Here is a 16,077-nt window from a genome sequence, read left to right as displayed (position 1 = left end):
TATGAATTACTTCAAAAAGTGTTTAAAGTTCATGCTCTATTTCGTTCAGAGATTATCATTATCATTGATACATATCTTTCTACCAATAGTTTCTATAGAATGCCACGGATTTTCGCCCTCATTAAATCTTATTAGTTTTATTACACTTATGTAGTTCGTTCTCTCTCGCTCTCTCTCTCTCTCTCTCTCTCTCTCTCTCTCTCTCTCTCTCTCTCTCTCTCTCTCTCTCTCTCTCTCTCTCTCTCTTCCTCCCTCCCTCCCTCTCTCTCTCTCTTCCTTCCTCCCTCCCTCCCTCTCTCTCTCTCTTTCCTCCCTCCCTCTCTCTCTCTCTCTCTCTCTCTCTCTCTTCCTCCCTCCCTCCCTCTCCCTCTCTCTTTCTCCCTCCCTCTCTCTCTCTCTTCCTCCCTCCCTCTCACTCTCTCTTCCTCCCTCCCTCCCTCTCTCCCTCCCCCCCTCCCTCTCTCCCTCCCTCTCTCCCTCCCTCCCTCCCTCTCCTCCCTCTCTCTTATTAATAATACTATTACACGCACTGTCATTTCCCATGCGCATAACCCGTGCAAGAAATCAATGCCAGGAGAGACAAGGAAACCACGTAAGAAGCAAAGGTTAAGCAGACCACGTACAGGCTCGGGTGTCACGGAAGCCATTCGGAAAAAGCCAGAGTGGGTGGCAGAGAAGAGAAGATGTTTATGGAAGAGGAAGAGGAAGAAAGGGAAAAGGAGAACTAGAGGAGGGGAATAGAGGAATAAAAAGGAATGAAAGGAGGAAAAGGAATACAAGAACGAAAAAATAAATAAACGGGAGGTCAAAGAATAAGAGTAAGAAAAAAGACGAGGAAAAAAGGAAGAAAATGAAGGAAGGAATTGGAGAAAGACCCAGCATACGATGCTAAGAAGGAATGACAGGAAGAAGATAAACCAGAAGCACGAACGAACCCATGAAGAAAGCGAACGAAGAGAATAAAAGAGTAATGAAGGGTTCTGGTCACGTAGCAGAGAAGAAAACCTGAATACGCTTTTAATGACATGCGTGGCGGAGAGCTGCAAAAGCGAATGACGTGTGAAAGTCATTTCCCTCCTTTACCCTCCCTTCCTAACCTCCTTCTAACCTCACCCTGAACGACCTTTCTCCTCGCGTCCCATTCTCACCCTTTCTCACCCTGCAAAGTTCCTTCACCGCACCCTTGGCAAAGAACACTCGAAAAAAACGTACCATCAACCTGTGTTATGTACCTGGTGTTGAGCGCATCATCATTGCAATTGGGAGTGAGTAATGGCGTTTCCTCTCTGCCTTGCACGTCTCTTTTAAGGTTGAATGCACGGATAATGAGACCTCATGGCGTAGGGGAAAAAAAAAGGTCGGTATAAAGGTTACTGTTTCCCAGGATAAAAGAAAGGTCGAGTGACCTTCTCTCTGGCGTCGCGGCGAATTTTTGAATGTCGTGACATTTGTAGGTCAATCTGCGGTTGGATTTCAAAGATGATCGTTATTCGTATCGTTGTTGTGGGTGTATACTTCGTGTCAATTATCTAATGATGGAGAAGGAAAGGTTAGATTTTAAGTCATCATCAAAAATGATTACTTTCCTATCTTAGAGTCATGCAAAGTCTTTGAGTATATTGCATGTGCTTCTAGATAATATACCACCGTCACAGAAACTTCGAAAATAAATTAAAAATACGTTTTACGTACTGTTGACTCCAAATCAAATTACGCATTGGCGTGATTAATGGAAAAGAAAAGATGAAAGTGTGACCGGCATTATTCACGATTTCCCGTCCGAATGCCCATTTTCTAAGACATTGACACGAAGAAAACGCAGTACCTAATCGCCAAATGTCCAGGTTTTCCCTTTTTTTTATTTTAGTAAAAGCTGATTTGCTCTATTTCCGCCACTGCATCATAGTAATTTACAAATTTGCGGCTTTAGGAAAATTTACAAGTGTGTGGCTTATTTCACCTAGTTGCTATCCTATCAAGGCAGCCTGGAGAAATCTCTTCTATTCGACTAAAATTTCACACTGTGCCAGATGTTCGATGCAATGTAACCGCGAGCGGCGTGAATCATTAAGGCTAAATTTAATTATTAAATACCTTGAACTCTTATACGCCCACACGTCTTCTCCTTCTCAAAACACTGTAATTTCATGCTTCGCTATCTAACTGGAAAATTGTATTCTGTAATATCATATACAGCACACTGCATTAATTTCAACTAATATTGCATATTTTGTTGAATTAAAGAAATTTTAATATGTGTGTGTATATATATGTACATATATACAGATCCACATATTTATATACATATACAGTATACACACACACACACACACACACACACACACACACACACACACATATATATATATATATACATATATTTATGCAGAAATATGTGTATATATAGACATGTATGTATGTATATATGTACCTGTGTGTGTATATATATACATATATATATACATATATATGCATATATATATATATATATATATTTATATATATGTATATATAGATGCATATATACATACCCATATATACATATATATACATATATATACATACATATACACACACACACACACACACACACACACATATATATATACACACATACACACACCATACATGCATGCATACATGCATGCATACATACATACATATATATATATTCATACATATAGATATACACACATACATATATACATATATGTGTGTATATATATATGTATGTATATATGTGTATATACACATGTGTCTATATATATACATAAATAGACACATGTGTGCGCGAGCGTGCTTTGTATGTGTGTGTGTGTGTGTGTGTGTGTGTGTGTGTGTGTGTGTGTGTGTGTGTGTGTGTGTGTATGTGTGTGTGTGTGTGTGTGTGCGCGCATGTAGCTATCAGTTGAATAAGTTTGATCATGTATTTAAACAAAACACAGAACACATGAAACGTTAACAAAACAATTTTTTTTTCCTGGAAATGTTTTTTCCACGGCATGACTCTCCAGCCACCTCAATTTCGAGCCAACCTGAAAGGCCGGCTTCAGTTTTAAAAGGAGATGACACAACGGAATGAAAGTAAATTCTGAAATAACAAGACTAAAACAGATACCCCACCACCCCCACCCTAAAAAAAAAAAAAAAAAAAAAAAAAAAAAAAAAAAAAAAAGTAGAAAAAAAAAACACTTATTCCTCCCTCTATAAGCAGCTGATCATTTCACCTGCCAATCAATATTTGGCCTCGGGTTAATTAATACTTCCTTTTATCACGTCCGGTAATTAATAACGTGATGACATTGATAACACTCACTATCTACGAATTTGTATTTTCCTCAGACAAATTACATAACGTATATATGGAACAGAGTAAATAAAAAAATAACAAAAATCATTAGGCCTACATACGGGGGGAAAGCATGACACCATAACACACCTGTGTTATTATGAATTTTCTTGTTACAGGGTATTATTTGCGTCATACCGTCATACTATTATTATTACGAAACTGGCAGACCTTGAGTTCTCATACCCACACGATAAGCTGGGTCACTGACTCCTTCATAAAAATCTAGGTAGACATTACTAAAATTTTTGGTCCGTTAGATCTTCTGATTTCTAAAAAAAAAAAAAAAAAAAAAAAATGTATATAATTTTTTTTCACTAAAGCTGTTGAGAATTCCGAGGAAAATGTGTGAGTGTGGAGACACGCTCCTGACAATTGCTTGGGTGTTCTTGAATAATCAGTACTTATTTAGCTGTTATCGTCGGGAAAAAAGGGTGAGGTTGATTCAAGTCTTAATTTCTATTAGATGAGCAACGGCGACTAAAGGCGGAGACTAAATGAAGATTGGCAGTCGAGCATTTTCGTATTTCATAGTGTCTGAGGTAAATGTGCATGTTTTATTTTCAACCTTAATCTTTACTTGCAAGAAGTGTGTCCCATAAAATCTTTTACAGGCTGAAGGTACTTATTAGAATGTTCAGAAAGTGTTTGTCATTTCTTACCTTTCTCCTTGTTCTTCTTTCCCCTTATGAGGTTTGTCCAAGGTTTCTGCGAATGACGAGGTCTCTTCGTGTTTTCCTTCTTTTGTTTCCATCTTTTTATTATACACCGGGTCTCTTCTCTCGTTATATACATTTTCCTCTTTACTGCTCTGAGGATTTCTTTCCGCGCCCCTTCCGTACCCTCGGCCACTTTCGGTTTCTATTTCGCTGTAGGTGTTCTCCGAATCACACTGTTCCTCCACCTGGCTGGCCGCCCGCTCGCCGATCTCCTCGTACCCTCGGCTCCGGTCCTCGTCTCCCTCCCCCTCGCCGCTGCACTGGCCCCCGCGACCCCTAGTGCTGCCGTTGCCGTCGCTGCTCGTCGAGAGAACGGAATCGGTGAGGTCGTCCGAGCTGAGGTTGGGGTCGAGGGCGCTCGGCACCACCTTGGCCGGCAGAGGCGGACTAGACTGGGGTCCCTTCACGAGGCCGAAGTCGCTGGCGGTGAGCGTGCCTCTTCTCATGAGGGAATCGTACTCAAGGGAGCTCGCGTAGTCGCTCCTGTCCCGCCTGACGCGGTTCCTCTTCGGGAGCGGAGGTCTCACGGGCTCGTAGTTGCTATCGTCGTCGTCGTCGTTGTTCTCGAGGCCGGAAGGGAAAGGCGAATCTTCGTGGCTGTTGGCGTAGATGATCTCTTGAAGGGTCGCCAGGGCTTCGTTCTCTTCGATACTCGTTATCGAAGCTTCATAAATTTCGTGACCGAGGCTCCTCCTCTGAAGCTTGTAGGAGATTTGGGGTTTGATGCCCAGCTCCGGCGGCGGCGCGTCCGTCGGGAAGGCCGTGATGGACCTCATCGATTTCCTGTTCTTGGCTTTGAAGGATCTGGACGAGCCCCGGTTGATGGTGCGGCGCAGGATCGTGCCTTTCGAAAGCGAGTCGACGCTGAAGACGTCGCTGTCCCTTGAGGGCAGAGCCGTGAGCGATTTCCGAAGCGTCCCCCCGCGGGCGAGGCCTTCGTGGGATCCCGTGTCATAATAGCTCGAGTAATAGCCGGGCTTCACGGAGGTGAAGATCTCCCTGTGGATGCACACGCCATTGCAGTTCTTGTTCTTGTAGTTGCACAAGTAGCATTCGCCGTGGCGGAAGGAGTGCGCCCTCTGGAGGTTCCTCAGGGCATCCGCGACGAGGAAGCCGGTCTTCTTCGACGACAAAGGGGTGTCGAATCCCTCGCCGCCGCCGCCCTTCTTCCTGGAGGCGAAGAGGGAGGAGTATCGGCTGACGTGGAGGAAGCTGCTGCGCTTCTTCCGCCGAAGGGAGACATCGCCGAAACCTCCAACTGCTGCCAAGTCCACAACATTGACGCAGGTGTTGCTCGAGACGCTCAGGAGGCAGCCCATGAGGCGAGATGGGAGAAGGACCAGCAGATATCAGATAATGATACGCTAATCATAGCAGGAAGCGCTTGATTGCTGAGAATTCGCTTGCAGTGAACACTCGACCTCAGGAAGGAGATGTATCATAAATGTTACACATTCGTCACTTGGTAGTCCAATTTCTTCTGTGTAATTTCTTGTTCTATTCTTATATTTTTATGAGATCTTTGAATTCTACAACCAGTTAGTTACTTACATACACTGTTCTCTCTATTATCTCTCTCGGAGGCCCAAAGCAAACGGTACAAAGGCCGTCGACTGTTAAATCCGTCAATCACGTGTTCCAGAATGGGTGATCAGGCAGAAGGAAGTGCCGTCTACGGTGGCTAACTTCCCGTTGTGCCTGTGGTCGAATCTACATTTCAGTGGGCGGGGGAGAGGGGTGCGGGGGTGGGGGCTAATGGCTTCTTTTTCTGTGTCCTGCCTGTATCTCGAAATATAGAAGCACCATCTGTAACTTGAAAATCTTGTGATTGTTTACTTTTTTTCAATATGTCACTTATAAAAATCAAGAGTAAATTAATTACTCTTGCCAGATCATTTCGTTTCCTCGTCTTTTTTTCAGATCGCTCTCTGCGCTATTATCTAACTGGTTGTAATTAAAAGTCTGAATTCAAACTTTCACCTTCAGAGATAAATAGAGAAATTATTTTCCAATCAAACAAACTATTTCGCTCCGTGCCAATAAAAACGTAATAAATGAACACTTTTTCTCAGCGAATATCGGCCAGGGTCCCGGGTAGTTTAACAGTTGGGAATTCGACAGATGCGAGACAAACGTGCACACTACACCCTTTTTTTCTGTTCTGCTGACGTCGTTTGTGGCAAGGGTGATTGAAGCTTCCTCTGCGTTAGGTTCCCGGAGGATGGCACAAGCGTCGGAATTTCGTTTGTTCTTTTATTTCTTTTCACTTCTATCTTAATTCCATTTGCTTACTTCCCGACAAGAGTAGGAATGGCGGATTCGAGATAAAATAAGTCAATGACAATAGCGACCCTTGAGAATGGGAGTACTGTCGATGCTGAAGAATTTTCCCCGGCGCTCTGAAGTCCTTTTGGCCACCTGTCAAATTCGGGTGTTTTCTGAATCCAGATGACAGCTGGTCACACGTGGGCAGGAAATGACGTAGCGACTGATCAACGCCGCTGGCCACTCACAATGGTCACTTCCGATCATATGTCGTCATCAGTCGCAACTAATGATCATCAAAAATACGAAGACAGAACAATAAGAACACGTCTGTCTGTGTCCGATAATTTAGTTAACATTTCTTCGATTGGGGAGGCAGCAATTAATTTTCCTCTCAACGCACCACTAGATACACTGCTAATGAAGAAGCCTCATTTATCTGTCACGGTCTTATCACCCGAAACAACTCCTTAATCGATCAAATATCCTCAAAATGTAAAAGGACACTAAAACTGTACAAGCGACGCGTGAGAAGTACTTGAGCCGGAGAGCGACAGCAACACATGACTCCCTCTCACCACGGAGCGCCGAGAACGACTAACAGCTGGAAGCAGAGTGTGGACTTCGGCATCCTTCCCCCTCCCCCTCCCTTCCCTCCCCTACACCTGCTCTCGCTCTCGCCCCCCCCCCCCCCACCCCTCACCCCACCCCGATCCCTCGCGCCCCCGGCTGTGTGTACGCTAATAATGCTATGTTTGTGACCGTGTGTACCTGCGTGTGCGTAAAGTTGCGATGGTGTGTACATAGTTACGTCGATAGAGGCGAGTGGTTCATATTGTTTGAATTATCGAATGTGCATTTCACTGTGTTCTATATACCCATATGAACGTAAGCGCATTTTAGTTTTGTTTACGATGATGCAAGAATATTTATAGATAGGCGTACCTCTCACATACACAAACACAACCACTTTTACCCGAGAAATGACGTTTACATTTATCCACTAGACCTAGATGAACGAATGAAGTAAAAGTGTTACCAAAATAACCTGTCATCCAGCGCCTACAAGAATGATAATCCATAAACGCTTCCATGGTAACTGTTTTAGGTTATTTTCACAGGGATTAAATTCATCTTCCAGTTACCGCTCTTATTCGGACATTTACTTACCGCTTGTGGCAACAAAGACGACAGCTTTTGAAAATAGTAATGGTGAGGGTAATGATAGTGGGAGCAATAATAGTAGTGGGAGAGATGGTTGTGATGATGATGGTGGTGATGATGGTGATAGTGATGATGACGATGATGGTGATGATAATGATGGATGATGGTGATGGTGATGATGGTGATAGTGATGATGACGATGATGGAGATGATGATGGTAATAATGATGATAATATTAAAAACAATGCTGCTGCTGATAATAATAATAATAATAATAATAATAATAATAATAATAATAATAAATATCAATGGTGAGAAAAAAATGTAATAAGAAATAATTAATGGTAATATCGACGAGGATGTTGCTTATGATAATAATGATAAAACAATAATAATGATAACCGCTGCGATTCAAAGCACCGCAGATTACTCAGTGATTCCCCCCCCCCCCTCTCCTCCCTCGCTCCGATCTCAATCTCCTCCCCCTTTGTCCCCCCCCCCGTCGCATCCCCTCCCCCTATCCCTCTCCATCCTTTTATAACCTCCCCCTCCCTTTCCCCACCTCCCTATCGATCAATTAAATCCCTCCATCGCCATCTCCCTATCCTCCCACCTCCCCATCTCTCTCCCCTCCTCCACCTCCCCATCTCTATCCCCTTCCCACTTCCCCATCCCCACCTCTCTCCTCCACCTCCCCACTTCCCCATTTCCCCACCTCCATCCCCTGCCTTCAACACCCCACCACTTCCCCCCACACCTCCCCCCCCCCCACCCCCATCCGGAAACCCATACATACACTCATCCTCGATCAGAATAATCTAGCTTCCGGTTATTTCAGACGCAACCCCCCTCCCCCCACTCCCCCCTCCCCATTTTGATTTCCCCGTGAGGCGTAAAAGGCACTTGTTACAATACGGACTTTGCGAGGGTCGGTCGGTATGACCCTTGTTATGCAAATTAGGGTCACCGTGTAGTTCGAGGTTTAATAAAATGAATAATTGATTAATGAGATAACATAATGACAGTGTGGATGATAAAATAATAATTGGTAAAGGTGATGATCACAGTGATGATGATGGTGATAATAATAATATCAATATTAATAATAACAATAATGATAGTAGTCATCATTATTATCACAATTATTATTATAACAATAATAGCAATAGCAACTACATTAATAATAACATCAATAATAAGAAGAGAAAACAGGCGATGGCAGCCAGACAGACAGAGGGAAGACAGCCAACCAGCCAGACAGACAAACAGACAAACAGACTGAGGGAAGACAGACAGACGTGCAGACAGAAACCGAAAGGGAAGCACCCACACCAAACAACATGGCCAAAACCCCTTATAAATTCCACAAACCTTCATGCCCAAGAAACCACGCCTCAGGTAACTTTCTCTAAGGAACCGAAAATCGAGATAATCAAAAGAAGAAAAAAAAAAGGAAAACCAAAAGAAAAGAAAGTCCTCGAGAAAAATCATTAATCAGCTCTAATGCCGTTCGAATGGAAATCTCAGCAGGAATGGAAAGTGAAGCGTTAAATCCGAGACGCGGAATCTGAATCACGCTTGTTGACTTGGCGCTTGGAGGGAGCTGCATCTTATCTCCTCGCTTGGGTGGACTTGGCTGGTGGGGGAAAGTGGGGGAGGGGTAAAGAGGGGGAAGGGGAGAGAAGGGGTGAGGTTGGAGGGGGGGGAAAGGAAGGGGTGGTTGGAGGAAAGGGGGTGAGAAGGGGTGGGGTTGGGGAGGGGAAAGGGGGAGAGAAGGGGTGAGGTTGGGGAGGGGAAAGAGGAGAGAGAAAGAGCGGGTGAGGTTGAGGAGAGAAGGGGTGAGGTTGGGAAGGGAAGGGGGAAGGAGAGAGAAAGAGTGAGGTTGGGGAGATGTTAGAGAAAAGGGTGAAAAGGGGTAAGAGAGTGGGGGAGAGGTTAATGGGGGGGAAAGGGGATGAGAATAGTTGGAGAGAGAATGGGAAGAGAAGCCGTGAGGTTGGGGAAAGGGAAGAGAAGGAGATAGGGAAAAGAAGTATAGAAGCAGGGTAAGCTGGAGGGTAAAAGGGTAAGAGTAAAGGGTGGAAAAGCCTGGAGGGAAGGGAAGTGAAGCAGAGGACGGAGGAAAAAGGTGGGATAGAAAGGAAAGAGTGAAGATCAAAAGGGAAAATCTTAGGAAATGGCAATGGAGGTTGCCAGGAGGGGGTGAGGCCGATGTGGGAGAGGGGGAGGGGGGAGAGGGACGGGAATGATGAGAAAAAGAGTGAGAGTAAATAATGAAAAAGACAAATGAAAGACATTCGAGTTACGTGTGTTGGTAATAGCGTGACGATTTTTTTTATTTAGGTTTTGAAACTGTAAGCGAAAATTCGGTATGTGGTAAAAATGAAGAAAAGGAAGAGTGAGTGCCAGTTAGTGAAAGCGAGCGAAACAAAGGTAGATAATAGCTAGCTAGACAGATAGGTTGATTAAAAGATAGATAGATAGATAGATAGACAGAAAGTGGGTAAATGCATGTGTGTATGAGAGAGAGAGAGAGAGAGAGAGAGAGAGAGAGAGAGAGAGAGAGAGAGAGAGAGAGAGAGAGAGAGAGAGAGAGAGAGAGAGAGAGAGAGAGAGAGAGAGAGAGAGAGAGAGAGAGAGAGAGAGAGAAACAGAGAGAGAGAGAGAGAGAGAGAGAGAGAGAGAGAGAGAGAGAGAGAGAGAGAGAGAGAGAGAGAGAGAGAAAGAGAGAGAAAGAGAGAGAAAGAGAGAGAAAGAGAGAAGAGAGAAGAGAGATGAGAGAGACTGGACAACTGGAGAACGAAGACAAATTTTTAAAAATGTACAGCAAAATCAAAGAACAACAGGTACCGAAGAATCTCAGCCTAAAATTTAGAATAAAACAAACAAACACAACGAAAAAACAAGCATAACAAATCATCCTCCCCACCCACCTTGGCTGCCCCCTCCCCCCAACCCCGGATCTCCCTCCTCCGAATCCCAATCTCCACCCCCTTCCTATTTCCCCATCTCCTCCCCCTCCCCATTTCCCCATCTCCACCCCCTCCCCATTTCCCCATCTCCACCCCCTCTCCATTTCCCCATTTCCCCATCTGCACCCCCTCCCCATTTCCCCATCTCCACCCCCTCCCCACTTCAGCGAACGTGCTGTCGACTCGTGAGAAACACCTTCAGTGAATGAAATCTCTCTTGGAAAATGTTTCTCGAAGGGTCTACTGATTTCCATATTTAAGGTCTTTAGATATGAGAAAAAGAGAGTGAGGGGGGAAAGGAGTGAGAAAGAAAGAGAAAGAGAGAGAGTGAGAGAGAGAGAGAGAGAGAGAAAGGAGAGAGGGGGATTGTATAGCGTCAGTAGAAAGCTATGGGTGAAATATAGCACTTGGTGTTTTATGTGTTGTCTTTGTTTTCACTCATAAATCTTTCACTGAGATTATAAACGGACGACAGTGAAAATACTTTACATTATATAGCGCATCAGTAATGTAATTACGCTAATATCGCTTTTCCGGAGCGAAGAATATTCGCCGATCTAATATATTTTTTCATTAAGTAAGGATAACAAATACAAATCTCTCTCTCTCTCTCTCTCTCTCTCTCTCTCTCTCTCTCTCTCTCTCTCTCTCTCTCTCTCTCTCTCTCTCTCTCTCTCTCTTTCTCTCTTACCATACAAACACACACACACACACACAAACACACACACACACACACACACACACACACACACACACACACACACACACACACACACACACACATACACAAAAAAAAAATAAAAAAAATACACGACACGCTAACCAACCCGCCTATCCTTAATCAAATCACTCCAGGTCTCCAATAAACAAACTTTATAGTAAATATCATCATCGGCACCTCTTAACCGTGGCCGGAGTGACAGTGTCTGCTCCGGGGGTATAGGTTTTATTGGTGTGTGGCGGCGGCTCCTACAGTCTCGATTCTCACTTGTTCTTGATGAAGGGAGAGGGGAGGGAGAGGGGAGGGAGAAGGGAGGGAGAAGGAGGGGGAGGGAGAGGGAGAGGGAGGGAGGGGGAGGGAGGGGAGGGTAGGAAGGGAGGGAGGGAGGGAGGAGAGATAAAGAGAGTGAGAGTGAGAGGGAGAGAGAGAGACAGAGAGAGAGAGAGAGAGAGAGAGGGAGAGAGAGGGAGGGGAGGGAGGGGAGAGAGGGAGAGGGAGAGGGAGAGGGAGAGGGGGAGAGAAAGATAGAGATAGAGATAGAGATAGAAAGAGAGAAAGAGAGAGAGAGAGAGAAAGATGGATGGATGGTTAAATGGATGGCTGAATGAATGAATGAATACATAAATGCGAGTGAATGAATGAATAACGAATGAATAAGTAAATTAATAAATGAATGAAGGGAGGGAGAAACAGCGAACTACGTAGTAATAAAAGAGACAGCCTAACGCACTGTAAACATTTCAGTAAAAAAAAAAAAAAAAAAAAAAAAAAAAAAAACGGAATAATATATAGGTCCATGACAATAAGAGCGACAATAAACAACTTTCTCGTTCTTCCTGTTATTCACGCGAAGGAAAGTCAAGGGCAATACACCCTTTAAGTTAATTACGCAATTTTCCTTTTTTCTCTCTACCCATAAGAGATCGAAAATGGATTCCTTTCTACAAAATAATCGAAATTTTCCAGACACAGCCGTGGTTTCCTTCCTCATAGCTCGACGAGAGAGAAAAAAAGACTCTATTGCCAAGACACGGAAGGTCGATAATTGGAAAACAATGATTAGACGAAAGGTAAGACCAATTCCGCAATGGGGAAGTAGATGGAAGAATGGAAGAAGGGAGGGGAGGGAGGAGGGAGGGGAGGGAAGGAAGGAGAGGAGGGAGGAATGGAGGAAAGGAGGGGAGAGGAGAGAGGGAAGGGAGAGGAAGAATGTGAGGGAAAGGAGGAGCGAGAGGGAAGGGAGAGGGGGGAGGGAAAGGAGGGTAGAGGGATATGGAGGGGGGGAAGGGAGTTGAATGTAGGAATGGGGGCTATCTTGGAATGTTAAAGGGTAGGAGGAGGAGGAGGAGGGGAAGAAGGTGGAGGGGGTGAAGGTACTGAGTAGGGGAGGGGAGGTGGGAGAAAGGGCGGGCTTGTTGGGGAGAGGAGGTAGGGGAGAGACGAAGGGGCATGAGGAGGGTAGTGGTAGGTAAAGGGTACCAGAGGAGAGTAGGGGAGGGGAGGGGAAGAGAAGGGAGGGTTAAGCAGTAAAGGTTCTGGACGGGGAGAGTCTCCGATCGTGACTATTGGACCGCATTAAACACTTGACTGAATTCCTCTTCCTTGGGACCAATAAGTCTTGCTAGCTTTATAGACCATCCTATCCTCTTCCTTTGCTTTCTTCCTTTATATATAATATGATTAATATTTTTAAAGCGATCTTGTATTTCTCATATATGTATATATAAAAAATCTTGAGTAATTTTGTTGTCAATAAAACGAAGAAACACAATATTAAGAAACCAAAATTACCATGAATGTCAAAATATGAATCACACTTCAACCTAAAAAGAGAGAGTGAGAAAAAAAAGTCCATGAACTTACATCCAGCTTCACTAATTCTCAAAGCCCCCTGAGACTACTTCCGCCTCGAGTCCTCCACGGAAGTAGCAACAGATCCCAAGCATTTTCTAAAGAATTATTAGCAATTAGTAGCGTGCAAAGATGGAGCCGCATGCATAACGGATGTGGATTCTTGGCGTTCGCAGATCCCTCCGGATTCATGCATGCGCGTTCTTGGCGTCTATTTCTGTTTGCTTTTATGTTGCTTTTTTTCTAATGAAAGGGTACCGATCTTTTAGTCGTGATTCTATAGAATATAATGGCAAAGTTAAATATTTGAATACTTGACTATGTGTTAGAAAGCTGTATAACTTGAGATAACGTATTGTCATGGTTCGTAACGATAAATCTGCTTGTGTGTTTGTCACACACACACACACACACACACACACACACACACACACACACACACACACACAACACACACACACACACACACACACATATATATATATGTGTGTGTGTGTGTGTGATATATATATATATATATATATATATATATATGATTATTGTTATTGTAATCAACATTATTATCGTTGCTATTATTATTATTGAAGTAGTACTAGTAACAATGATAAGAAGAAAGAGAAGAGAAATAATAATGATGATGATGATAATAATAATAAAATACTAATACCTAATACTTATACTAAAACTGATAACAACAACAACACCAACAATAATAACTAACAACAACAAGCTCATTATCACAGTAAGTAATTATCCTTCTTCCCAGGAACATCCACTTCCAAGATGCCAAGATGTCAAGCCTAAAAGATTATTGAACCAGGAAATAGGCTTCCAGATAATACAATTAAAGTTCCTGGCAGTTTCTGGCAACCCATCACCCTATGCGTAATGCCTTTAGTTTAGACAACAATAGGTTTAATTATTTGATGATCTTGCTTGACTTACTGATTCTGAATTTATTATATTTGAGTGCGAGTGTGTGTTTGTGTGTGCGTGTGTGTGTGCGTGTGCGTGTGTGCGTGAGTGCGTGTGTGCGTGAGTGCGTGAGTGCGTGTGCGTGTCCGTGTGTGCGTGAGTGCGTGTGCGTGTACTGTGGAATATCATTATACCGATTGCTTGATTAATTTCAGAATGGCTTCTAAATCACGTAATATATAGACGAAATAACAGCCAACAAGCATTAGATAGTGTTAATTAAGCAGAACAAGTCTCCTCAAAAAGTTTATAACAACCAAACGACGTAAAAAATAACTTCCCAGTCAATAATTACTTCCCCAATTAACTCATTGACACCCCCCCCCCCCCTAGTTAAAAATGACCAGGGGATGGAAGACGAGGCCATTAACATCGTTACTCCTGAGGTGAAAACTGATTTCGTAGTTTACAAGGAGCTCATGTCGTTTGCGTTAATGGTGGTTGTGATATTATAGCGTGTTACTGTGTTGTCCTGCTGTTCGTTTTATTTATCTTTCTCCCTTTCTCTCTCCTCTTTACTCGTCTCTATTTCCTTCTCTTCTCTTCCTTTCCCCTTCTTCTTCTCTCTTTCACAAACGCACGCACACACACAAACACACACATATATATATATTATATATATATATATATATATATATATATATTCACTACAGCTATAATTAACACCACATTTACCAACATTTGCTAACTTTCTCCATCGGCAGGGCTATCATACGTTCCTCATCACTTTCACAAATATTCATCATAGCTCTACTGCATGCAAAAGCTTTACCATCCGTACAATGCAATTAAAACAAGCACAGAAAAAGAAAGAGACGAGAGAGAGAGAGAGAGAGAGAAAGGGGGTGGAATGACATGACAGTCAGTAGTGCGTTAATGGCATCTGCAACGTACCGGAGACACTATTACAGACACACTATAGGAAATACACCATGACAGACACACTAAGAGAGACACTATTGGCAAGACATTGTAGGAAAGACGCTTTGTGATGTACACCATATGAGGGTATGCGCGTCGAAAGGTGTCCTCGAACTAATAGCTAATTCAGGCTTGTATCTCTAGCATAAACATCGATATCTTCACTTTGATGCCCTACAATTATGAGATAGAGAGCATTAACGTGAATATACCGAAGCCCATGTTATAGATAAAGGTATAAATTGACAAATCATTTAATAAACACACACACACACACACACACACACACACACACACACACACATATATATGTATATGTCGGGGAGTTAGTCTGAGACCCCCTTACGAGACACTATTAAAAAGACACCATAAGAAAGACACCAAAGAAATAAACACCACGACATCGACACCATAGGGAGAAGCACCATACAAAACCGAGCATCCGGGGAACGCCATCTCTCCATCCTTGAAGACAGCGGTCAGCCTCTGCGGTGTGATCGACGGAGCATGCGCAAGGCCCGTCGGGGGAAAAGTTCGTCGATTTATCTGTCATTCTTTCCTTTCTATCTATTTCTTTGGCTATTTGGTGTTTCTTTATTGTGTTCCGTCGTCTTTTATTCCCTTACTTTCACTTTCTCTCTCTCTCACCTGAGCTGCGTTTGTGTGTGTGGGAGGGAGAAAGGGAGGGAGGGAGGGAGAGGGAGAGGGAGAGGGAGAGGGAGGGGGAGGGAGGGAGGGAGAGGGAGAGAGAGAGAGAGAGAGAGAGAGAGAGAGAGAGAGAGAGAGAGAGAGAGAGAGAGAGAGAGAGAGAGAGAGAGAGAGAGAGAGAGAGAGGGAGAGGAGAGAGAGGAGAGAGAGAGAGAGAGAGAGAGAGAGAGAGAGAGCGAGAGACAGAGAGAAAAAAGAGAAGGGAGGGGGAGGGAGGGGGAAAGGGAGGCAGGGAGAGGGAGAGGGAGAGGGAGAGAGAGAGAGGGAGAGAGAAAGAGAGAGGGAGAGGGAGAGGGAGAGAGAGAGAGGGAGGAGGGAGAGAGAGAGAGAGAGAGAGAGAGAGAGAGAGAGAGAGAGAGAGAGAAGAGAGAGAGAGAGAGAGAGAGAGAGAGAGAGAGAGAGAGAGAGAGAGAGAGAGAGAGAGAGAGAGAG

General features: G+C 43.8%; 1 protein-coding gene across 3 annotated transcripts in view; it reads right to left on the bottom strand.

Moving 5' to 3' along the window:
- LOC125040587 (espin-like) overlaps positions 1-16,077 on the bottom strand; it is a 341,831-nt gene that overhangs the window by 89,702 nt on the left and 236,052 nt on the right. Inside the window, exon 1 of one of the 3 annotated variants that reach the window (XM_047635207.1) lies at positions 4,012-6,901. The exons of the other annotated variants lie outside the window; for them this stretch is intronic. Within the exon in view, the coding sequence (XP_047491163.1) occupies positions 4,012-5,387 (1,376 nt within the window). The 5' untranslated portion in view covers positions 5,388-6,901. Of the gene's footprint in view, positions 1-4,011; positions 6,902-16,077 lie in introns of those variants that run through there. 3 annotated transcript variants of the gene reach the window in all.

The sequence above is a fragment of the Penaeus chinensis genome, chromosome 29 (genome assembly GCF_019202785.1).
Source record: "Penaeus chinensis breed Huanghai No. 1 chromosome 29, ASM1920278v2, whole genome shotgun sequence".
NCBI lineage: Eukaryota > Metazoa > Arthropoda > Malacostraca > Decapoda > Penaeidae > Penaeus > Penaeus chinensis.
Note: the sequence above shows the minus strand (reverse complement) of the source record. Positions and strands in the feature narration are given on the sequence as shown.